At 40.3% G+C, this 26,343-nt stretch overlaps 2 protein-coding genes across 5 annotated transcripts in view; one reads left to right on the top strand and one right to left on the bottom strand.

Annotated features, from left to right (window-relative positions):
• Positions 1–916: 916 nt before the first annotated feature.
• On the bottom strand, positions 917–12,885 carry RIOK3 (RIO kinase 3). Its single transcript, XM_065627589.1, has 13 exons — positions 12,679–12,885; positions 11,507–11,628; positions 10,507–10,652; positions 10,276–10,380; positions 9,627–9,736; positions 8,775–8,918; positions 7,759–7,886; positions 6,481–6,666; positions 5,814–5,973; positions 4,748–4,828; positions 4,570–4,659; positions 4,090–4,197; positions 917–2,621 (listed from the first exon to the last, which is right to left on the bottom strand). Exons 1-13 carry the CDS (start codon positions 12,883–12,885, stop codon positions 2,520–2,522), a joined length of 1,689 nt encoding a protein of 562 aa, XP_065483661.1. The 3' UTR covers positions 917–2,519.
• Positions 12,886–16,267: 3,382 nt separating this feature from the next.
• The window catches only part of TMEM241 (transmembrane protein 241), a 59,180-nt gene continuing 49,104 nt past the window's right edge, over positions 16,268–26,343 (top strand). For 3 of the 4 annotated variants that reach the window (XR_010605723.1, XM_065627592.1, XM_065627591.1), the window contains exons 1-4: positions 16,268–16,398; positions 18,510–18,556; positions 21,109–21,186; positions 25,768–25,849. Coding sequence is in view for 3 of the 4 variants with exons in the window: in XM_065627592.1 (XP_065483664.1) it covers positions 16,327–16,398; positions 18,510–18,556; positions 21,109–21,186; positions 25,768–25,849 (279 nt within the window). In the remaining variant the exon portion in view is untranslated. The remainder of the gene's footprint in view (positions 16,399–18,509; positions 18,557–21,108; positions 21,187–25,767; positions 25,850–26,343) is intronic. The other variant, XM_065627593.1, reaches the window with a different exon arrangement.

Raw genomic sequence — 26,343 nt, 5'->3', positions numbered from 1 at the left:
AGTTTAATTAATCCAAGGTCAAAATTTAAGAAATTCTACTGATGTTATGTTTAACCTTCTATGACTTCCCTACAGGACAGCAAGTACTTTCTGTAATTGCAAAAGGAATATTAAGATAGTAGAAAACCAAGGTATAGGGGAGGGGAAGGGGGAGGCGGGACAGAAATCAGCAAAATATATGAAGACACAACTTGAAACTATTGTGATAGTTTCTGAATTGGCCATTAGAATAACCATAACATCAGAAAAGTTAATGGCTTAGTTAACAATGAAAAATCTGTATTTACTTTAAGTGATTCTATTTGGTTAATAACAATCCTAGAACCTTTTATTTCAAAGTCCAAGAACATACATTAGCAACTTTTTCCTTGTTTTCAACTACCTGATGAAGTTCCTAGATGTTTTAAAATCTCAAAACAAATTCCTGAGCCAGTTTTACTGCTGGAAGTGGAAAAATGTTTAGGCAATATAATCAGGCCCAGTAGCTTTAAATCACAGACTTGAGGACCATTGGTTGTTGGGGGTTTTTGTATGTTTGTTTTTTAAAATCAGTGCTAGGCATATTTTAGAAATTACAAATGACAGTAACAACTTAAGCTTCCATTCAAGCACAATGATAGAAGCAGGCTCCTCTGTTTCAGATGATGGCTCAAAACCCACCACCCCCCACTTCCCCTTCTTTCTCCTCTCTTCCCCTCACTTAATGCAAATATCCTTAACAATCAACATCTTTCCTCGACAAGTACATTGTGAGGCATTAGCAACTACTTTGAGATTTTTCCTCTAAGAAATGGTAAAGTATCAAAACTTGTAATAAGCCTGGAATAGGACTATGCTTTTTAAAAGCCTTCTCCTCTGAACACTTTGAGGAAGATCGGGTTGTATTTGCTTTCACTCTTCCTGAAGGGGTTAAATAACTGTAGCACCTTGCTCTCAGTACCTAAGTCTCTTCTTTCCCTGATATCATTATTTTGGGCAACTGTTTCACCAAGCAATTAGGAATAGACTTAAGTCTCCAAAAGATGTCAGTTCCTTTATTTCAAAAGCAAGATGTAAATGCAAGATAATTGTCCCATTTAGAAAAGGGAAGAGGATCCAAATACTGGAATGAAACTGGCAAAAACATCAGGTTTGTTTACTCCTTACATGGTACCCACCAAAATAGTAATTCTTCTATTGTTACAGTGAACTAGGGTAGTCCTAGCCTAACACTGCCTCAGTGCACTAGTGAGGATCGATGAAGGCCTGTACAATGCAAAGAACCACACAAGAATCCCACCAGATCTTAAGCTTTTACTTCACCATCAGTTTTCCAATTAAAAAAAAAAAAAAAAAAAAAAAAAAAAATCAGTTTCACAGCACACTGTGAGAACAGTAGCAACACTATATTCTGCTTGATAAAGAGCAGCATCAGAAACAGCAATCAGTTAAAAATAAGCTGATCAGAATTTCTTAATTCCAAACTATCCCGCTACATCAGTGCATCTTTAAATGTGTTGTTTTGGAGAGAAACACTGCTGGATTTTTAGAACTTCCTAAAATAAAAAGACTAACATTAAGAATAAAAGCATGAGGAAAAAAACCAAAAATTTGAGTATTCTTTTTGCTCTTGTAAGCAAAAGCTTCATTTAAAGGTAACGATGATCAATAATTAGTTTTCATGGTCTATGATTATCTTCAGAGTACAAATGTTTGATGCTTTACCCAGAATTTCAGTTATTTTTTGTTTGTTTGTTTGCACCTAGTTCTTGGAACCATTTGTTTATTAAGTCTGAAGCTAACTGAACTTACTCTTTGTTATGCAGCTTGGATGCAGCTCTTGGGAATTCCTGGCATGTCACCAAGAAGTCCTTTGCTGGTTGGATTCAAATCTGTTTCTCATGTAATATCCAACTGTATTTACAGAGATAAATAAAGCCACATTCCATGTGCTTCAAATGAAAAGGTCCAGACTTTTGCATATATAAAGACATTGGTTTGTTAACAGTTTCATACAACTGCAGCACATAGTTTGGCTTTTCATTTTGCTCTTGGTGGAGAAGGATGAAAGGTTCACTGACATTGTGTCACAATTGTGACACAATTTCTAATTATTTTTTCAATAAGCAATAGAGATAAAAAAAAAAAGGGGAGACTCTCCTAGTATGGTTTCCCACTAAATACTTCAGATGATCTAGGTAATTTTTTGTTTTTTAAACTAAAACATACAAGCTCTGAATCATGCAAAATATGACCACCTCAGCTACAATAGTCTAACGTAACTGGGCAATTGGTGAAGTTGTCAGACCATCCGAAGAGGTAGTGACAGTCCATTCTCACAGTGCCAGCCTGACGTGGGCTAAGTTAAAAAAAAGAAAACAAAACACTGAGGCATCACCGTATGTTCGCTCTGTTTTCCATTTTGGTGTTCCCAGCCAACCACTCTCTCTTGACATTGGCAGTTGACATTTACCACTGCACCAACATAGTTAGAAGCAGTAAATTTGTGTTTCATTTCGTTAGCAGCTATATACTCAGTGCTATTCAGCATATATAGGTGGGTCTCCATCGCCTGAAAACACTGACAGTTTCTTTCCATGATTCTGCACGTGATCTTCATTCATCTTCTCCAAAGCTTCAATCTAGAGAGCCAAAAATAAATCCATGCTGAAATCATAAAACCACACTGGCACCAGAATGTTTCTACATGTTGTTAAGAGGTAGCTACTGATGACTGATAGGTATATACAATATCGATATTTCAGTGATTCAGTCACATGTATGGGGCAATATACTTTGGAAGTACAGCTTGAAACATCTCAGCAAGTTAGTAAAATGAGTAGCGCTTGTTTATAGTTTCATGCTACATAACCAAAATGCACAACTTGCAGGGAGGACTGGATGATTCTTAAGACTTCAGCTGTATTCCCCAAAGTACAGAGGTGTCCCTTTCTCCAGCTCTGAACACCTCTACTGTAACTCAGCCAATCCATCAGCATTGGAGAAATTCCAAGTAATACTAAGAAAACAAACCCAATGCAACCATTTTTAATGGTGCAAGTTGAAGACAGTTATACTTCAATGGTTTGTGCAATCAAAACAACACAGTACAGTAGCTTATTTTGATCTTCAGATTGTTACATTTAGATTACTTCCTCTGGCACTCCAGGGGAGATAATTTTAGTTACTAGCAACTAAAGTCAAAGCCTGAACTTTGAGGACGGGCTGCTCAAATTCACTTCAATGTAAACAGCAGTGTCTTTCCCATAAAACTTATAAGCACAAAGGATGATATAAAACAGTACCCCTCCACTCCCCACCTCAACGCTCACACCAGAGTCAGTGAGGGAATTATTTTTTGCTTGATTAACTGATACATAAGGATCATGGAACAGTGACATTGTGCTCCTTTTTCTCTCTTCCTCACTTTGGGGACCTACCCCAAGAGGTAACTAGTTTCAAGCTCCCACAAGCTACATGCTGGACAAGCATAAACCTAAACTATCATTAGGAATTAAGTAGCTGGAATTGCCATGTTGCCCTTACTTTAATTAGTGAATACAGATTATATATCTGATATCAGGATGCATGCCTTGAGGAGTTACAGCCAAAATTTGAAAATTAAAAGCCAAAGGTGACCCAAGATTCCTAGTCCATATTTACACTACCGTGATTTTAGGCTTGAAAACTGAAAATGCAAGCTAAAACTTTTAGTTCAAGTAACTTAAAATCTAAAACATGAAAAATAAGCAGTAGAACATTTTTTAACCTAGCTTTCCTTTCTCTGAACAACCTTTAACATATGTAAGGAAAGACAAAGGTAGCTTTTAAACCAAAATAGATCACTAAATTTTCCTTAAGGGTGAAAGAAGCCATTACATGCAACATGAAGCCTTTTATACTTGGGAGCAGGAACGGTGGTGGAGAGGTCTGTCAATCTGAGTTTCTGAAATGTTTTTACTAGGTTGAAATAATCAAGTTTTGAAAGAGACATGCAGAATGATTGCTGAAACACACACACACTAATTGTATAAGCTACACATGCACAGTTAAGGTATTACAACAGCTACTATAGCTAACCAAATTAAAACGTTAGACACAAAGATATACCTCTGCTTGGAAGTCTACTTCATTGTCAGCTGTAATATTTAAACCTGAGACAGCATTGAAGAGTTCGCGCTCATTAAGTGCTTCTGCCACACCTGCCTTCTGGAAGAACTAGTCAATATAAAAAGTACACATTAAGCACTACTACACAAACCAAAATACTCTGTTTCCTTCCCCAAATTACAATTACAATATTTAGTTAAAATGAAATTTTTGCTTTTGTTGACCTACAGATAAAAATAACTGAAAGAAGATTTAAATTTCTGTGGTACTGTTTCATTCTTTCACTTTTTTTTGCTTTTGGAGAACACCATCAGTACAGACAATATGCAAGAGTAACCATATATATATATATAAAAATAAATATATGTGGTGGTGATTCGTTTTTTATGGAGTTGTATTGGTTGATTTTTAGTTAGCTCTGAATTTTATCTTTGAAAACATTCAGTATAAACAGAAGACTGTCAGATGAAGAGGTCTTACCTGTGCAACATTCCTACAGTCTCTGAACAAAAACTCAAGTCCATGAGGATGGGTTGGCTCCACAGACTGACTGACATCAATAAGCCAGACCTGTAGTCACAGAGAGACAACGATTCACTTTGTTTTAACGTTTCACATTAGATGAAGCCTTTCATTTCCACATTAAGAACATGCTCACCTTCCCATCATGCCAAAGCATGTTGTATTCGCTCAGATCTGCATGGACCAGGTTGCACTCCTTATACAACTGCTGCATCATCTGCAAGGAACCAGATGAATGAATTAATGAAATGTGCTACACTCCAAATAAATATTGTTTGCATGACTATAACAAAACAAAGCCTTTCCCCAATCACTCACTCAATTTACACCATTTTTCTCCAAGTCTTCAATAAAGTTTCATACAGGGAATCACACTTTTGCTAAAGTGCCAGCAAATGACGCTTTTATCACTGAGCTTAGCTTTGGCAAGTCAGAAGAATCAGTCTCACAAACTCCTGTCAGCTCGGCCAACCAGTCCAAGTGCATGAGACAGATAAACACGTTCTCTAAATATACCTGTCATTCTCATCTCTGTCACACAGGAAAGAAGTTGCACAGTTTTAGGTACTGAACCCTAACTAGTATGCGAGTTCACTTAAAACACAGTTGTGTTGCTCCACTGATCTCAAGATTTGAGGCACAGACAATTCATATCATCAAGCTGCTGGGTTGATTGGTTTTAATGTCTATAATGGCATAGTCAGTAGACAGCAGGTACACATTTGAACCAATTATGGCAGATAATAGGAAAGCAAGGTATCCACCATGCAATATTCTAATTCATTCTTTGATTTCTAAATTTGCTAAAGAGAGGGGGGTGAGGAGGGGGTTATGCACTGGAGACTGCTTAAACATTGTAAATTAATTATTCAGGAAGCCCAGAAGACTTTAGAGAACTTTCTAAAGCACATATGCTTCTATAAAAGGGCAACTGCTTGCTCATAACTCCTCTGCTGCTAATTTGCCGTTTGTCATCAAGTTCCAGCATGTTTTCCACTCAGATTAAGATCTGATCTTTTGTGCATAATTTCTTATTTATTCTAAGTCACACATTAAACAGCAGCAAAAGAAGCCTTTGGACTCCATATATCGAAAGTGATGCAAGCATCCTGACAAGTAAATAAATGCTGATTTGTCCTTTAAGGTATTCCCCTGAAAGAAAACACAGCCCAGAACTGGAGGAGAAATCAGCATTGTCTTACATTAAGAACCTGATAGTAAGCCTTTTTCATATCTTCACTACTAAGTGTTACATCCTTTAGTTTAGGAGCTGGGACTTGATCCTGGCCAATGAAAGACATAACCAAGACGTGTTTCTTAAGGATAACCACTTGAGGACAAGGAATTCCTGCATTTTGCATTCTGTGGATCAAAAAACAGATACTGATTAAGAAAAACAAAACAAAAATCCCCCAAACCCTACAGTTCTAGTTCCTTCTTGCTCATTTCCAGTCTTAGAGAGCTGTGCATGAGAAACTTGATCCTGAGTCAAAAAGTTTTTGAAATAGACCAAATTGAAAACTGAACATATATATATATTTTTTTTTCCCCACAGTATTTCACATCAGAAAAATTCAGATCTTACAGTCAGAAGTGGGTCTAAAAATGCTCACTAAAAATTAATCACTTTTACAGCTAGAGCCTGTTAACTTCATGGGCTTGTAAATTCTGCTGCCACATCACTGAAGATGCAGACAATTCACTAACCTGTACAAAACCAGAGGCTTATTCAATCTCTGCTGGGCTGTACATTACTTAGCTTAAAAATCAAATCTAAACTTCTACCCAGAAGTAGTGTATCTTCCTTAAATAAAGAATAGGAAACCAACAGGCATTTGGTAAGAACAGCAGGGGTTTTTTTGTCTTTACCTTGTTAAGTTATGCATTTCTTTCTCAGCCCACATACGAATAATCTTTCGTGGATTCAATTTACTGAAGCGGTCTTTAAATCTGTAGTCATCCTTAATGTATTTGTCACGGTTCTTGAATTCATTAAGAGTTGTTTTAAACACTTTGATAGCACATTCTGGAGGTATAACTTTATCTTCAGTTGCACTTATTGTGGGAAAAAATCAAATGCATAACAAAGTTAACTATTCACATATTCACAAGTAAATGCATGGGTTTGTTTTTTTATTTCTTTTAAAATATTGCAAGATACAGTGATATTTACTATAAGAGAAGATCTGATTTTCTATCAAATTTGGAAGCCAATTCAAGTTAAATTTATACGAGGTCAATGATTAAGCTTATACATGAATGATTGGATTTTGGCCTTTTGATTATGTAGCTTCTCACATAGGTTCCATCTCCCAGTTTGTTAATGTTTTACTTAAATATCATAGCTAGTAATAGGCCTGTTAATGGATGTACTTGGTTTAAGAAACTACAACTGAAAAAAGGGCTTGCATTAGAGTAATGGTAGTTTCACGTTTTGTTCAGCACCACAAAGATACTGCCCATTGAACAATACTAAGCAAAAGAACACTCCTGAACATCATTCAAGCAAAGATTTAAAAAAAAAAAAAAAAAAAAAAAAAAGGCAGCACACCTGTTCTCCCCACCCCCAATTTAGGGAGGTCTCTTTCAACATCACTAAATAGATTATCTGGATTTGGATTTTATTCGTTCTTTCTTAACTCACTTTAAACTAGTGGTGTTTCAATGCACTACAATCACTACTAACGTACTACAATCCTTCTAGTGTGGGAGTGTTTAAAACTGGACTCTTGCAAGACTTGCAAAGTGAACTGCATTGCAACACTATTCTCAGGGTAACCCAAAATTAACAAACAGCACCTCCACTGAACTGCACAGATGGAGCCAATAATACAGTGATCTGTACGGAAAGACAATTTCCAGGCAGCCTAAGATAATCATGACAGATCTGCAGTGTAAGACAGGTCAGTGGAAAGAGCTCCTCAAAATCTCAAGTCTTCTTTTTTTTGTAAAAGGAATACACATTTTTCCACAGAAAGCTATAGTGGATTTGTCCCTGTTCATTAAATGGTCTCCAAGAAGGAAAGTGGGGAATTTTTAACGTGACGGTTGGTACCATCTAGTTTAAATATTTTTGTGGTTTCTGCTTTTTAAACTATCTCTGGTATAATAGTTAAAGCTACTGTCAGTAACAAACAATATACTTACTTTCCCCCATATGCATGAAAAACAACCGATTCTTTTCCTGTGCTGACACAGCCTGTGATGGTCTCCAGCATCCCGGAATTGACCATTTTGTACATAAGTAAACGTGTTTTAGGATCCACTGCTTTCTCCTACAAGCAAAAAATGAGCACTCAATTCATTAAAATAATTCTTTGCTTTACAGTGAGTTTAGGGTATTTATATACTGTAAGTGTTCACCTAGGTGGAAAGAATAATGTATGAAGATCATTCTCTCAATTGATAGAGAAAAAACAAACAAAAACCAAACAAATGAAGCAAAGTCAAACTACTCCAGCACTACCATCTTAAGATTTCATACTCTCAAGTACCTTAACAGCTATGTAGCAGACACAATATTTTACCAGTTCCACATGAAGTACAGACTGTGACTCAAGAGCACTTTCTACAGTGTTTTCAAGAAGTCTTTGCAAATCTTGAATAAAAATATCCCAAATATTACATCCCTTTTATATCAGTAACAGTAAAACAAAAAATGAAACACCTAAATTTGAAAAAGTCCACAGCAGGAATTACCAGAGGCCCTGCTCTAAACTCACCCACAAAGCGTATCAACTGACTTTCTAAACTATTAAGTCAGAGTTTACTTGGTCACATGATCTTCCTGAAATTTGCTATGAAGACAGATATTTGGAGTCACGTGATTCAGCTGTAGAGGATTAGTCCTCTGGATGGTTTCTAATAAATAATTTCTGGGTAGTTTATTCATTGTAGCTGATTAAGAGAAGTTTAGAAAGCCAAAGAGAAAAAAAGATTTAAGCTGCTTGCTCTTATTTTTATATAGCACTCACAATAATGCAGCTCAAATAAAGACAGCCTTTTTCTAGTAGGAGTTGGCCGATACCATCTCCTTCGGCAACATGAACATAGTATCATTTAACTGTTTTACTAAAAATCGAATGTTTCAAGGAATTACCAAAACAGTGTTCAGCTGTTGCACAAGATAAAAAGCATACAGAGAGACTTTAATGAAAACATACAGCAGTGGAGTGCTCCTTCTTTTCATGAAGTCTTGCACTTCGACGTTCCTCAGAGTACGCATGCTGCTTTAAGGCATTGAAGACTTGATTTGACAACTTTAAGTCCATCCCAATTCCATCCCCAACTTGGAATTCAGGTGCAAACTACAAGCAGAAATAACAGAAATTTAGGCATCGTTACTAAGCAGACACCAAAAGTTGGCACAAGCAGAAATTTCTCTTTCTGATTTGTAAAAACCCAGTGTAGAGTAGGACTTATGCAAAACCTACTTTGTGTAATGCTGCTGCTACGTTAAAAAATATACTGCTCTAAGCTGAGAACTTGAAGTTCTGCCCAAATTGATCTGAGATTACCCAATATCCTGTAAAACAGCATTTGCAGCATTTCCTTATTTGCAGAAGTTGTACCAGTTGCATTAAAGTGAGCAGAAGGTATGTACTACGGATAAACAGACTGAAAAGCAGAAAGTCAAGCAACTGACTGAAAATAAGCTACTTGGCTCATCAGGCAAAATTAATTTAAAAAAACAGGTTACGTGACAGTTATGCTTTTCAAAAATAGCCTTGGTGTTTTATTTGACTGTGTACCAAACTTGCTGATAGTTTTGTTTTGCCAAAACAGTTCTGTGCAAATTCTTGAATTGCAGTCATTAACAAACTTTTATTAAACAAAAAACCTGCACAACTCAAACTGCCAATTTGAATAACTAATCCAGATACTGCCTCGCTTTCATCTGATTTAAAAAAAAAAAAATAATCTGCATTGTATACCACAGCACAGATGGACAAATATTATTTCTTTGGTTGAGTTACAGCATTCCAGTTTTACGAACAAAATAAGTTTTCACTTACATTTTCCATGCGAGCAGTGTTCTTTCTTCCACATACCACTTCATCATGTTTAGTAGTGATGTCTTTTCCTTTTCCTATGAAGCCCTTTCTTGGTGTAGTAGTAGGTTTATCTGCCAACAGTGAGAAAAATAAATCAACTTTACATCTAAACAAACCTAAGTAATGCTCATAAAGGTTCCACAATGCCCACAAACAAAAGTAACATAATTTCACTTATTAAACAAATTAAAATACTTCAATTGTATGATCTTAATGCAGCCTTCTTTTATCCTAAACACAACAACTTCTTTTGCTATGTTATGACTTAATTCTTTGTCTTCTCTGACGTGTCAGACACACCTTTGACATTTTAAAAGACACAAATATTCAATATCACGTGCAGATGCTCCTAGCCAAATGTAGATGACAGACAGGCATATGCCACAATACTTTCAATGTACAGTAGTTATTTTACCAGATTAAGACGCTGAGGCAAATACACTGGCAGACAGAAGCCTGAAGTTACCCGCCCAACTTCCTTCATAACACCACCCAATTATGTGACCTGATTTTACATACAACAGGTAGGTCTCCTCACGTTCAAGAAAAACTAATGTCATTCTTAAGTCTATCATCCAAAGAAATTGTGTTGTTTAAAACTGTCACATACCTGCTCTGTAAGGATCATGACGGGTATCCTGCCAATCAACCTCATCCTCTGAGCTGTCACTGTCATAGGGATGTACCTTCCGATAATTTTCAAAGGATATGGAGACTTGAGAAACAAAACAAACAAGCATGTCTGATTACCAGGGGTTTGCTACTTCCTCACAACTCTGTCAACTTAAGCAGAGCACCAAAGATATTTTTGCTTTGGAGATATCTCTTCTGATGAGGGTACCTTTGCTATCTCCATTGATCTTCTTCTCTTCACGCCGAAGCTGTGCATCATATTCCCTGTCAAATTCCATCTGCAGCATCTGAGCTAGCATTAGGTCACTAGAAGTGTCAATATTTTCTCCTGTAATAAATGGTCCTTCAGCAACACTATGTAAAATGAAAACAGAAATTTAAAAAATTAAACACAGTAATCTAAACAGAATCACTACTTTATACCATTTCACTCTATACAAGACATCACGCAGAGCAGCACAGAAACTAATGGATCTCAACTGTCTGACCCCCCTCCAAGCCAACACTAAATATTAATAGAGCATGACTTTATTTCTCTTTGCCAGTCCTTTGCAATGCAAATATTACTTAAACTTTTACTTGTTTACCATTCTGTAAGAGGCATTAGGCTCTATTTTTAAGATACTCTTCATGAAAGAGAAAGAAGGCATACATCTATATATGTATATATATATGTCTATATCTTTTTATAACCAAATAAAACAAAATTTTTTAAAAAAGCAACAACAATAAAATCACAGTGTTGCTTTGCTGTGCTTCACAGAAAAGACAAGCAAAATTCGTATGAGTTTTGAACTAGTAGGCTCTTGGCCTATGTCTAGAGCTTCTAAGTGTTAGGAGGATACAGGTGACACACCTGACAGTTCTCAAAACAACATTGTACACTGCTAACAAGAATCTCTAAAAGGGAATTAAAAACACATCTGTGACGTTTCTCAAAAGATTGCTTATAGACTTGCCTAAAGCACCCAAAACAATGTGCAGAAAATATCAAGAAAGAAGGTTATCTTCTCTGTCACCCTTACTAAGGAAGAGTTTTAACTGGCGAACCCATCTTCACTGAAAAAGACCTGAAGAAGACGAGTCAGGAGAAAATAGGCAAAGCATTTACTACATGGCTACACATTAAGTACACTGTAAGAAAATGCACAAGAGATAAAAGATGGCTCCAAATCTATGAAGATCACTAATCCAGGATTTAAACTTACGCAACCACTTCAGGAAAAGCAGCATTTTCTTCTTCTAGCTGCAGCTCTTTCGCCAGCTGTTCACTCATCACATCAGCAAGGGAACATGACATTGATGTTGTGTTATGGGCTCCCCATGGACACTGTAAATAAACGTTTTATTCGAGTCAGCAAGAAATGCAGTAGCAACACAATAATCGGGATAATTAGGATAACTGGCTCTAAAATAAGCTCATGTAATCTCATAAGAACTTGTCTTCTACAGATACTTAGGGAAGGATGATGAACTAAAGTACAGAAAATACCTCAAGGAGTAGTTTCACAAACTCAATAAGAGAACTGTGATTGAAAGGATGTTGATGGTTACTTACTACTGGGGAGAAAAAGAGTCAGTTTATCAGTGCCAGTACCCTCTGAAGACAGGGGCAAAGCCTTCCCAGTAAGCTCACTTACAAGTACATACAGAGTCTGTGTAATACTTCTCAGAACACCACAAAATTAATGGCTTAGGCACAGCTTTCTCCCCCGTTTCTAGAGCCCTGAAAGGACAGCCGTCATAACCACCCTTTCAAAAACACAGGACACACACACACACACCCCCTCTGTCTGGAAAAGTGTGGGGGTTGGGGAATGATGAAGCCAACCCAGTTGTGACTCACCACCTACCGCCTTGATAACCAAACTGACTTGAATCCAATTCCCTGCTCGCCCACTGAGCCTGGAAACAAGCGGCTCCTTTATCGGTGTCTGACAGCAGCTCTCTCCACGAAGATAACTGCGAGCAGCAGCGAACCCCACCGTCCCCGGCCGGCGCAGCTCACTGCCCGCTTCGGCAGCGGAGCCAAGTGCTCGGTTTGCCAAATCGCTGTGACCCCTCGCTGTGCTGACCGCGGGCTCTGGAAGCCCCAGCCTGCTGGCAGCGCGGCGGGCGGGAGCAGAGCAGCCGCCTAGCGCCGCTACCTCCGGGCCTCCCCCCTGCCCCGAGCGGAGCTGGGCCGCAGGCGGCGCCCGAGCCCCGGCACCCCCGTCCTCCCCCACCCCCGAGGAGCCAAGCCAGCGCCGGCCGCGCCTCTACGGCCCCGGAGGGTCGCAGTGCCGTGGACAGCCGTGGGGAGCCGGGCACAGCCCCGCGGGCCGCCGCCCAAGGCCTGGCTGCGCCCAGCCGCCGCCGTCCAGGCCCGGCCCGCGCTCACCTTGCTCTGCCAGGCGGGGCCCGGCCCGGCGTCGGGGGCGGCGGCGACTTCTACCGAATCCATCTGTGCATGCAAGGGCGGGCGGGCGGACAGCGCGGCGACGGCGACAGCGGGGACCCTCCTGAGGCCAGCGACGCTCCGAATGCGAAACCTTCCGGGTTCTCCCCTCTTCTCTCTTTGACCGTCACCTGCCGTCAGGCTCCCCATTGGCCGCCGGCTCGGGGCTTCGCCCGCCTTTCCGGTGATGTCACCGGGGCGGCTGCGGGGTCCCGGGTGCAGCAGGAAGGCCCTGGGGGCCGCCGGGGGGCTGAGGCGGCGGGCCGGCAGCGGGGGGCCAGGGCGGTGGCAGCCGGGCCGCCGGGGAGCTGTGCTGACAGAGAAACAACCGGGATGACATCACTGACACTGACAAACTGGCTCTTTTTTGGCGAGTTTTACGCGGACTGTGTGTCCGCTTGTAGGCAAGCTCTCCGGGAAGGCTTTGCCCCCGTCTCCACAGGGTAGCGGCACTGGCAAACTGACCCTTTCTTTCCACCCGTTAGTAAGTGACCGTCAACATCCTTTCAATCACAGTTCGCCTTATTGAGTTTATTAAACCACTTCTTGAGGCATTTTCTGTACTTTAGTTCATCATCCTTCCCCAAGTATCTGTAGAAGACAAGCTCTTATAAGGCTACATGAGCTTATTTTAGAGCCAGTTATCCTAATTATCCTGACTATTGTGTTGCCACTGTATCTCTTGCTGACTAGAATAAAATGTTTATTCAGAGGTGATGTTTGCTTTTATCTAAGGAAGTAAGCAAGCGAAGGGGAAAAAAAACCCATAGCCAAACTAATTAATTTGATCCTGATCCCATGACTCACTACAAATACAAAATTAAATACCTCATATGTGATCTGGCACCTGTTACACCTCAATTGTATATGTAGTGTTTACCTGGAAAACAGTACTGTGATTAAAATGCTCTGTTTCCAGGACAGGGCTGACTGGATGGCGTTTTGCTACAATACAGTTGCTGTCTGACATCTGCTTGAGCAAGTTTCCCACCAGGAAGGAAGCGATGCCCGGAAACCTCCTCGGGCCCAGCTCACCACCAGCTGTCAGCGCTATCTGCAAACGCCCAGTACTGTGCTGTTGCTGCCACTGTCGATAACCAGAAAAGCAGCTGAACCAAGCCGGCTGGCTCCCAGAGCAGGAGGAGTGGTAAGGGGTCATACAGCCCCTGCAGCATCTCCCAGCCTGCGCACAGTAAGTTCCGCATTACACACCGAGCAAAGCCCACGCTGCCAGGGCAGGCCCAGCAAAAGCCACTCTCGTCAACTCTTGGGTGTGCAAGAATCAGCTTTGTTGGCCAAAGTTCATCTGATTTGTCCTTAACAACCTACAATGGTGTAAGACGTTACAGTCTCCCAAGACAATCTGTTCCAGCGTTCATTACTGCAGCAAGTCCCCAGCTGAAGGTCTGGGAGAGGGTCGTAGCGCACAACCTGCAGGCACAACACAGGCGTGTGCCACGGAGGTATTGGGATGGCTTTGTCTGGTGATGCAGTACCAGTGTGGTTCTTATCCCCTCTGCCCTTAGCCCTGGAGGAAAGAGATTATTTTTTTCCCTCTGCAGCCACTTTTTGGGGCATGAAGATTGCTTCTGTGCCCTCTTCTATCTTCTTTGGCTAAATTTATCAGTTTTATAAATGCGCAGAATGTCAAAGCGATGTCCTGCTGCCCTGAGAAAATCATTACTGTAGCACGGCTGTAGAAACACTGATTATGAAAATGGGTTTTGGTAGGTTTTGATTCAAAAAGACATTAGCAAAGACTTAATATTCCTATGTCTTTTTATTAATTTCTAAATTTTCAGAAATACATCTTCTGTATGAGTCTCTTAGATATTACCTGATTAGGCCTTGATCCCATGACCTCTTATATGAGGATCTAACTTTGTACTGAATTATATTATGAAGAAATGTTCTATAAAATGACATGTAAACAAAATCATTTGCCACACATTCACATCTCCTAATAAAAATAGTTTAAAATCTAGATAGAGCAAAATCCTCCCTTCATATTACTCAAAATAATTCCAAAGCTGTATAGCAATTACTCAATATGTAATTCAAGTTAGTCATGATTGTGATAAACAACATTGGCAGAAATGTATATCTTCACACTTAATCGCTCACTGTCAGTGACTTACAAGAATTCAAACCTGCCTCTGCATTTTGCTCTAGGAAGATATATCATCTTTGCCCGAGTCTCTGACTTATAGTAAGAAATACTGTAAGAAACACAGAGCAATATCACTGTAATATTTTGCATGACAACGACACTCCACTAACATAAAAATTCAAAAGTATTCTTATCACACGCTTACATTAGTTTTTGTAGATACCTGCATACTTCTCTTGTTCTTTTTTTAAGCTTTACAGGCTGAATTTTGGCACAATGTAAGGTATACCTTTGTTGCAAAATACACATTTGGCATGCTTACATAAACATATGCTCTGCAAAGTGTAAATGCTGTATCACCAACCCTGCCCTCTCTATCGCATCCATTTTGGGGGCATGTCAGTGATCTCTGTAGGCCTGGAGGGACTAAACCTTTCGGCACTGGAAATTTAAAAACAGGGTGTACAGAGAGAGCCTTGTATTTGCATTACCTCAGCAAAGTCAAGGTGGGGACTGCAAAGGCAGGGCCTTGCCAATACCAGATCTGGGAAGAATGAGGTTTACCTAGGCCATAATAAAAGAACGCCCAGTGATCGTGACTAGGTAGGGCATGTCTTTAATTGCTTCTCCACCTCTCTGGGCTATTTATAGCTTACACATCACCGATGAATCACAGAATCATAGAATAATTTGGGTTGGAAGGGACCTTCAAAGGGCATCTAGTCCAACCCCCCGCAATGAGCAGGGACATCTTCAACTAGATTAGGTTGCTCAGAGCCCTGTCCAGCCTGGCTTGGGATGTCTCCAGGGATGGGGCATCTACCACCTCTCTGGGCAACCTGGGCCAGTGTTTCACCACCCTCAGTGTAAAAAATGTCTTCCTTATACCTAGCCTAAATCTCTCCTCCTTTAGTTTAAAACCATCACCCCTTGTCCTATCGCAACAGGCTAAAAAGTCTGTCCCCATCTTTCTTATAGGCGCCTTTTAGGTACTGAAAGGCCGCAATAAGGTTTTGCCAGACCCTTCTCCAGGTTGAACAACCCCAACTCTCTCAGCCTGTCCTCACAGCAGAGCTGTTCCAGCCCTCCGATCATTTTTATGGCCCCCTCTGGCCCCTCTCCAACAGGTCCATGTCTTTCCTGTGCTGAGGGCCCCAGAGCTGGACACAGGACTCCAGGTGGGGTCTCACCAGAGCAGAGCAGAGGGGCAGAATCACCTCCCTCGACCTGCTGGCCACGCTCCTTTTGATGCCGCCCAGGCTTTCTGGGCTGCGAGCGCACATTGCCGGCTCACGCCCAGCTCCCCATCCACCGGTACCCCCTCCCCTCTCCCCGCGGCGGCACCAGCGGCCCTTTAAGGAGGCGGCGCCGGGCGGGGCAGCCGGTGCCCATTGGGGCGGGCGGCGCTACGTGTCGCCGCCATGGCCGCCGCCCGCCGGGCCCGGGCGGCGCGGTGCTGGCGGCGGGGCGGGCGCTGACAGATGTATTTGAAGCGGCCGGCGGGCGGGCTCGCCTTCTGCCTCTTCTACCTGGCCTCCTGCTTCACCAACAAGGTGAGGGCGGGCGCGGAGGGGCCGGGCGAGGCGGCGGGAGATGCGGGGGGCGCTGGGGAGTTGATCCGCTGTAGTGAGAGCGCGGCGGGGGCGAGCAGGGACCCGGGAGGAGGAGAAGGAGGAGAAAGAGAAAGAGGAGGGACGGTGCCCCTGCTCGTCCTGCCCTGCTCAGGGGGAGCGGACGGGTCAGGGCTACCCCACCAGTGGAAAAAAAAAACAAAACACAACCAACCAAAACAAAACAAACCCCAACCAAACAAAAAAACCCAAACCTCTGGCATTTCAGCCCACAGCCCGAGGGCTGCCGAGCGCCGTGTGCGCTCGTAACTGCGAATATGTGTTAACTGGAACAAAAATACGCAAGTATCCAAGGAAAAATGTGAAATATTCAAAGTGTTACAGCAGTAGCGATGCAAGTATTAGCTTCCGTGGACCATTTGACAGTTTAATTAACTTGCAAATTAAGGACAAAAAGGCCGTTCGTTTCCCACTGTGCAGCTCAGTTGCCTGTTGCTATTGCTGAAATGTCTAAGCAAAAGGAGAAAAAGGCTGAAGATGGCCACATTGTGAATAAAGCTGTAGAGTTTAAACATAATTTGAAGTAGTTGTTTTGGGTTTTTTTCACTCTGAGAGGGGGAGATAGAGTAACCACTCCTTGCTGTCTTATTTATCAGAGAGTGTGTCTGTGTTTCTGGTGCAGATTTCTAAAAGAAATTATCTTTTTGAAGCAATTTGTGTATGGATATCCTGAGGGAGACTTAAGAAAAAAGCATCATTTTGGAGGTGAAAATAAAACCTCAGCACTGGCCACTGGTTTCTGTTCCAAGGTGTTACTTGCCATTAAGGATGCCCAGAAGCGGACTGAAGTCCAAGTGTGAAACAAAGTTTGTCGGGAAAGATAATGCACGTGATTTGACAGACAGCTGGGAGCAGGGATTAGTTAAACAGAGTGGGGCGAGAAGAGCTGCCAGATTGCATCATACGTTGGAAAAGGCACTTGGCTTCACTATACTTGAGTGGAAGTTGGAAGGACCTTGACATAGGGCCTCCATTTTCAAACCCGAATGTAGGTTTTAGTGTAGTAAAAATAAACAGAATATAGACCTTTCCGTTGTTGCAGGTGGTATGTAAATGCAAGCAGAGGCATGGCCATGTGCAGGTATATCCTCCTGATTTAAAACCCATGTGGCAGTTCTGATAAGTATATGTGTAACATGACCTTTTGTGAATCAACATGCTCTGTGTATTGAGACCAGATTCTTAGTGACATCCCTCACACCTAAAAACTGGACCTTGCAAAGTGCTCAGCACAGTTTCCTCTCTGTTGAAAGCTTTCGGCTTCTCCTTTTGCCATTGACAACTTCTGCTGGTTCCTGGAAGGAATGGCAGGTACCTTTCCTCTGAGGAAGCTTCAGTCATTCTTCTTTGCAGAAATAGTATTTATATACTTCATTATGGGAAGTTGTCAGTTCCTGATATACATATCGAAAGGCGTATGTATTTCTGCCTTTTATTTGCATATGTACATATACAGTGGGAAAGGACACTAGCATCCATACTTGCGGACCCTGACAAAGCATAATAAAGCAACAATACAGAGGCTTTGCTTTTTTTCCTCCCATATATTACATCTCCAAAAGGCTTTATGGACTGCTTAATGTTTTCCACAAAATGGTGTGTGAACAGAATGTTAGGTCTGTAAGATGACTTAATCATTACATTAAGATTATAGGTCTTGATTCTGCCAAAGGTTGCCTCTGCCGTATGATACGATTTTAATTTACAAGTGATTGCGTCTTTTTGTTCTGTTTCATCCTTTTCCCATTCAGTGCAATGCATGGAGTGTGCTCAGAAAGTGAAAGAGCAGTTCAGAAGGTAGCCCTCTCTCCATCGTTCAGTGTGTCCAGTCATGTGTGTCTGATAACTTCCACAGTGACCGGGGCAGCATCCAGCAGTTCCGGCTTGGGAAGAGAAATTACAATTTTTTTTTTTCTTTTTATTTTTCTTTATTTTGGTAGAAACTTTCTGTGTTTTGTTGCTCTCATGGTTGTTTGTTAATGTTAAAATGCCGTGGGTGTTTGACCTCCATTAATTTGGTATTTGTTTTCCAGTATGTCCTGTCTGTCCTGAAATTTACCTACCCTACCCTTTTTCAAGGGTAAGTACCATTTTAAGAATACAGTTGCTTGAAAAATGGCTTTAATCAGTAAGTGTCTTACGGTTCCATGCTGAAGCTAACTGTAGTACCTCTTGTCGTTTCTGGCTTTTACAGTCTAGGGAACATACTTTATGAAGCCTTAGTAAAGCATCCATTAATGTGTCTTTGTTAATTTTTAAACATCATGATTGTGCTGTAATTAAGATATATAGACTCCATCATTTCTCATTTTTCTGAAAGTCTTATACTTCAGCATAGAAAAGTAGTATAGTATAGCCTGTCTTCTTTGGAAATGGCACTCATGGATAATGTGCAGTTGCGGTGTATTCTTTCACTATGATAATGAAAACCAACCTTAAACCCATCTTCAGGCACATACAATTACTATGTTGCTTATTTTCATGCTTAGCCTTTGTTGTAGCTCTGCATCACAAGTCACTGTCATATCTTAGTGATCGTAATGAGAAATTTAGTGTTTTGTCAAGTATCCATATATACCACCAGTGCTGTTAGTATTTTGAGAGACATTTAGTGAAAATCTGGCCTCTTAGAGTCAAGACTTCACCCATTTGTTCTTTTGAGATAATAGTAAAACCCACAAACACTGGATATCTTTAATTCCTTTACTACTGCTTGGCATGGTTTATATTTTCGCCTGACTTGCAGCCGCAGGACTCTTATTATAAGAATAACTGCCTTGGGAATCTCCGTTTTCTTGAAGTGTACGCAGCTCTATTAAGTATATAATGAATACTTTCTTAAGTCATATGGGGAAAGGGTTGTGAGTAATGTATGTAAAATACAAATGTGGTAAATCAACAGTAAAAAAGCATATTTCAGTGGCAAGCAACTGCCTTATGGCATCTGTGTTGCCACAGATACTTCCTTTTTCTATTATTTGGAAATGCATCTCAGCATCTTAATCTTTTTCTGTAAGTTCTGGATTTTAAAAGGTGACCTTTCCCTGAAAATTATTGTGTGGCTCAGATGCACTTTCATTTAGAGCTATGACAGATGAGCAAAGGAGGAAAAGAGTGTTATTCTCAGTTCACACTGTTATTGTTCATTGTCATTGGTTTTGTTGCCTATGTAGTTTAAGACTATATTTCATAGAGCTAAGCATCTGGAACTGTTACTAACTTCAACTTCTGCCCTTAAAACCTGAGACAAGAGGAAATTCTTTACAATAAAGTTCATGGGAATTAATCACTGGCTTGGAATAGGGCATGATCAAGCCTACACCAAACATTAGGGATACCTGGCTTTTGAGCTCTCTTATGCTCTTAATCTAAAAAAAGGTGAAGTGAGCTGTGATAACAGCTTTGAATATTCATCATACCCATGTGGACAATGAGCTCGCCCTTCTTTGACACTGTCCAACTGTATGTAATACTGCATAGAGTGAATATTTGTTTATTTGTCTATGTGTGTGAGAGATTTTAAAAACTTGCTTAAATGCATTGCAATGAATGGGAATAATAAATAAAACGACTTCTCTAGCTGTTACAGATGTTAATGTAATTTAACACTGTAGTACAGTATCTCTGTCTGAACTGTGCTAGATGTTCAAGCATTTTCCCCTGAGGAACATGAAACACCTCTCTGAAAACCACTATCTTAAGGAAGAAGGAAGCTAATAACTTATTTTAAAGCTTAAAAAAATCAGTGTGCATCACTACTAATTTTAAGTTATCTGCAAGCATTTCTAAGACCTCACATACTATTTCCGTAATAGATTAAGGAATGTCATTATGGTAGGATAAGTCATTAGATAGTTAAGTCAGTGCAGAATGTGTGTAATTGTTACATACCTTTTCAATGCGAAAACCACAGTATTGTGGTTTATGTGCAAGGTTATCTGGCTAGAAAGATGTTTTCTTTAGAGGCTTTGAATCAGAGGCTCATGCAGCATAATGATGTTATTGTTGATGACACTTGGTGCTTCCTACACAAGTTGTAGCGGTGGGCAGGAAAGCATTCTGAGTTTAAGGAAGTTTGTAATCTAAACCCAGCACAAATAACCATGGGAAGTCACAGAGCTAATGTTTGAAACTACTAGGACTACACACGTCATCCTTGGGGCTTATTATTTCAGCTGAAGCGAGTCTTTGAATCTGGAAATATTGTTTATTTGTTCTAACAGTAACAGTTTATGCACAAAAAGATTAATCTCTTGTCACAAACCTTATCTCACTTGCATCTTCAGATCATCATGGCTATAGCATCACTATTGTTATTGTAAACCTTATGTGGGAAGAGATGATAACATTTGGATTCAGTAACATGACTAAAGTAATTGTGGTAGATGGTAATTTAGAAAGCATTTGAAACAAGAGGTGGGAGAACCAGACTATTGGAAAATTTGGAGGAAATTAAGGCCCACAAAAATGAAAGATTCAAAAGAGGAATAGTGGCGTGCCTGGAAACCTAGAGAAATGGTAGATAACTAGAGTCATGGGTGTGCTGTGGGAAATTCTGTGGATTCTAAGGTCATGCTCCATGCGGTTAAAAAGGACAAACAATTCAGAGGTGCTGTTTTGTTTCTATTTCAGGTGGCAGACATTAGTGGGTGGACTTCTGCTTCATGCCTCTTGGAAACTGGGCTGGGTGGAGATAAGCTTGTGTTCAAGGTACTGTGGGGTTTTCAGTAGCTGCTAAATGTTTATTTTCTGTAGCTGCATAATGACATAGTTAGGTTGGTTGTGGAAGTTAGGAACTTGCTCAAATATAAGTCGGGGTGTATGTATGCATTCTGCTTCACAGGTGTAGGAGAGATCTTGTGGTTTGGTCTAATGGGTGTTCAATGACGCATACTTCAACTGATTACTAATATGAAGTGGATTCAGTTTAACTTTGGTAAGACAATCAAAAAAGCATAGTCATTCATGAAAACTAAAAGGATAACTTATTCAACTGTCTGTCCACATCTCTTCCCTGGAGTATTTTATAGTATTGTAAGAGAAACCTTAGTAACGTTAGTTAAGAGCATTGACACACCCTTCCCCAAAACTCCAGTGCAGTGAAGTCCACAAATGTCATCTGCCTTTTTCTCTAAGAAACGTATATTCCCATAAATGGGAATCACTCACCATTGCCTATCTCCAGCATTTATAACCACACAGCAAGAGCAGCCATTGCAGTACAGGATTGGCATAATAATCAAACTCCAAATTAAAAGGTGCTTTGTAGACAGAGGTCACCTGCTTGAACTGAGTGTGACGGCAACTCAGAAGAGTCATCCAGCACGCTGCACTCTGCTCAGGTGGATCCATTCTGTGGTATGGAATGTGTCGTATCTTTTTTTATTTTGCAAAATGTTATAATTTAGAAGACATATGCCCACAGCAATTGTCGAATCTCCATCTCTGGATATATTCAAAATTTTACTGGACAATGACCAGTGTAATGTGACTTGACTCAGAAGCTGGGGAGGATTGGACTAGATGACTGCCAGAATGCCCTTCTAATGTAACTTTTCTCAGTGATTCTGTATAAGTAAATGGCAACTGATGAATTTTCTGGTTGGGTTTCAAACAGTTGTCTTGCAAAACTGAATCTCCTCATTTAGATTGAAATTCTGTTTGTATGCCAGAAGAACCAGGCTTAGTTCTGTTTTCATGTCTGTGCAAGTGACTACATCACCACTGAAACTTTAGTCAAGTTGTAAATGGAAACTGAATTTAACTTCCTATCTTTTATCAACAGCATTGATAAAATGAGGATATTGGTGTAAAAGCTGTCATTGATATTGGTAGAGGCAGGATTGGGGTCCAAACCTTGCTTTAGTGACAGTTACTGATATATATACATTATTATAAAACATATATTGTTTATGCAGGTTTTGTCTTCACAGTACAGCCTAAAGGACAAAGGAATACAGCCACCAATAACGTCCTTTTTAGTTCAACCTTTCATCACTAGATGATTACTTTTGCTTTAAATCATGAAATTAAAGAAGTTGAATATTTTTTTCCAGCTTGGAAAAGATATTTTTATTTTTTCAAAACTTTGAAGACATTAAAGAAAATACTGAATAAGAACCATTTTCTGCTGTCAAAGGGGATGTTTTTGTCTAAGAAAAGTTTTGGTGAAAAATAAGTTCATGTTTTGATTTCAAGCCACTAGATGTCAGCACACTATAGGAAAAGTGATTAAGATACATCTTCAGAAACCTCGTCATTAGTTCAGCTAATCCAGAACGCCTTTTCTAGAATAGACTGAATGAAATTACCAGAATGAATTGATATGTTTTGGCTGTAATTCAGCCAGCTGCTGAAGCATAAGTTTAAATCTGTCTGTCTTTAGAAGAAGAATTAAGCACGTGCTGTAATGCTTTGCTGAACTGAAGTTGGAGCATGCATCTCCTGTATTAAAAACAAAACAAAGCAAGCAAAAACCAAACAAACCAAACGACAAAAAAGTCCCCCAAAACAACCAAAAAACTCCCCAACAAACAAACAGAATGTCTCAAAGTTTCTGTGTACCACTTCTACTAAAGCTGCTTCCCTCCTTCCACTTCCAAAGGTGATTTTTCTTTTTCTTTTTCTTTTTTTTCCTTTTTTTTTTTTCTTGGTGTATGTTTGGGATACATAAGAACACCATATCTAGTCCCTGGTCTTGTCATGCTTCAAATAATAAACTGCCACCCATTTGTTTGTTTGTTTCCACAAAAATCTCGGTATTTCTATCATGTGGACTGATCTCATAGTCTTTCTGAGCCAGTTCAGGCTGTCCCAAAGTGTCTCAGCAGAATAATTTTATTACATAGAGATCATCACCTTTTTTTCTGAAGTCAGGAATGCTAACTTCACGATAAAGACCAAACAAAAACATTTTATTGAGAGTAATTTCTCTTAGGCTTTGTGGATATCCTGCTTTTCATTTGCTTCCCCCTAGTACTCCCAGCTGTGAGGGACTCCGTCACTATCATTGCTGCTTCTAAGGGGTGAATGGTGACTGTCTGTCTGCAAAACTTGTATCCAAAGCAAGGGCTCTGTGGAGGGCAGAGCAATGTGTGCAGCATCTGCACAAAGCTTCCAGCACTGAGATCTGGTGCCCAGCTTCTGCCCGTCCTGGTATGCACTCTAAGTCCTGTGTGTTCTGGTTGGTATTTCTTGTAGCACATGAGTTTTCCCAACAACTAAGCAGCAGCTTAGAGCAGGGGTGTCAAACTCATTGTCAGCGGGGGGTCACATCAGCTTCCCGGTTGCCTTCAAAGGGCCGAATGTAATTTTAGGACTGTATAAATGTAGAAGTAGTTACGTTTATACAGTCCTAAAATTACATTCGGCCCTTTGAAGGCAACTGGGAGGCCGATGCGGCCCCTGCTGACAATGAGTTTTACACCTCAGGCTTAGAGCCTTGCTTAACCCAAAGCTCCAGAGTGTGGTTTAAGGGAACCTACCCGTTGACTGAAGTGGGCTTTGGATGTAGCCTTCACCACCACAAACTCATCGGTTCTTTTATGTCACTGAGCTTTCCTGTTTTGCCTGTATATCACTGTTTTGCCAACATAAGAAGCTACTAATTGGTTTACATACAAGACAGATTGTTGGTGCTGACACATTACATCAAACATTCATGCATTCTTTTGCAGTCTTGAAATTCCCACTTGGCAGCATAAACTTCTACCCTTACATCATGGAAAAGGCATTTGAAGTCCTTTTCCATTGCACTTTGCAGTGTTGCACTGGAGATGAAGATATATTTGGGATTCCTAGAATTTAGTGGTGAGGAACATGAAAGAGTGATATTTTTATGTTCTAAATGAAAATTCAGTTTTCATCGTGTGTTCCTTTCATCTTCCCAGCCCTCCTTTCTTTTTTCCCCTCACCCCTTTCTTCCATTTGTTTCAGTTCCAATAGGATGGGGGTATTTTTGTTGGTAAGAAGGTATGACAGTTTTAGATCCTGATCTTGACGAAATTACAGCTGAAGTCGATAATCTTAAAAGGAACAGTGTTTGTATAAAAAATGAGGGTGGCTACTCCAAAAAACAGAGCAAATATTTATGCCAGTGAAAAGATCTAAAGATTACTCTATTTTCCTTACCCTGGGTTTTTGATCAAGTCTCTTAGAAAATTATATATATAAAACAAAGAGGAAATGTGCTGGTTTGGTCTGTGTTTGCATGAATCTTTGGGCATGTTTTATCTTTATTCAGACTGTTGCAATTTCATCGTTTAGTGGTCTATTTTTCTTGTGTTCCATGAAGTGTGGTAGTGTAGAGGTACCTATAATTACGTTTTAACTCTTACATGTTAGTTGGAAGTGTAATCCAAATTAAGGACCTACAAGCAATTTGGTTTCATTTTGAGAACCAGCATTATTCACTAACATTTTCTTGACTTTAGTTCAAAGCTTGGGAAGAGTGAATGGGGGTAGCAGTGTCTTCGGTCCTGGGAAGCCTTTGGAGCAGGACTTTAGATCACTGCTACTCCTGTCCTCCCTTGCTCAAAATCTTACATTATTCTCTCTGAAATTTGCCACCTACACAATCTATTTTTCCCCTTAAGTACCAAGATCAAAAAAGGAAAAGTGCAAATTCTGAAGCTTCTTCTCAGAACTGAAACCTGACCCTATTGCAATAACCATGGCTGAAAAAAATATCAGCTTAATCTGCGATGACTTCATTCCTCCATTAGTTGTCAAACAGCCTCTAGGAGTTTGGCTTAGTCAGAGGAGTATCATCAGGAAATCTCAAGAGACAGGCTCCCACAGAGACAATCTGATCTTTAGGAAGAATTTCTTTGTGAATCTGGCTGAGAAATGGACGTGTGGGTGGGTAAGTGTATTTGTACATAGTGAAAATGTGTGCTGTCTGTGCAAGTACGCCATTTTATGCCTTTATTTGTCAGTTTTTCTTCCTTTTACGGTGCATCAAGGAAATTAGCTGAAATTTCTTTTCCCTGAAACCAATAGGAGTAATTTCCATGACACAAACACTTTTGGAGGGATAGAAGCCAGGGAATGAGTAAAAGAAAATATATCTGCAGATAGTTCCTATCTGGGGTTAGATGAAGTGACTAATATCTGTCTCAGACTTATTTACTACATGAGAGGAATACTGAACAATTGTACAATGAATTTAATATGCACACCCTTGAAATACATGTACATATATGCATATTATTGTATTCCTTGCAAGCCACTGTTGCTGGCTGTATGTAAACAGAATGTGGTGAAGTAATGGGATTTTAATTGTTTTCACAGGTCTGAAATCCTGTCATGGCTTCCTGCTTCAGTACTGTTTGTTGGCATTATTTATGCTGGCTCTAGGGCACTGTCTAGATTGGTAAGAAATGCACAAGTAGAAGCTGGTTCTTTTTTACCTCTACTTTACAAGCAAAAACCATTCGCTTCATACAAGGTGTTTAATGCTGTTCCTGGGTTGAGAGGAAAGAAGGGAGGAGGGGTTTAAATAATACATAAACCATTAATGGTGCTAGAGCAGTGGTCCAATCCTACACAGTGTGGAGCAGTATCCAAAAGCACCTCTGTGACAGTCCAAAGCACTCAGCATTTCTCCAGAGCCCTTTGTGTTTTGCAGAACAGATCCTCAGCAGTCTGAATTGTGCAGGTGGGGGAGAAGCTGTAAGAAATTACTAGCTGTAGCTTTGTAAAAGGGGGAATGGGGCTGTGGGATCTGTGGGAAATCCTTCCAAGAAAAGGATGAAGATCATTTCAGTGAAAGGCTTCTGATGCTTTCCAGGATTTGAAAAAAATAAATTGAAGATTGGAAAGAGATTATGGGGAGGGTTAGATTAATCAGTGTTATGACCCATTTGA

This window comes from Caloenas nicobarica, chromosome 2 (genome assembly GCF_036013445.1).
Source record: "Caloenas nicobarica isolate bCalNic1 chromosome 2, bCalNic1.hap1, whole genome shotgun sequence".
Taxonomy (NCBI): Eukaryota; Metazoa; Chordata; class Aves; order Columbiformes; family Columbidae; genus Caloenas; species Caloenas nicobarica.
This window is presented reverse-complemented; position numbering and strand designations above follow the sequence as displayed.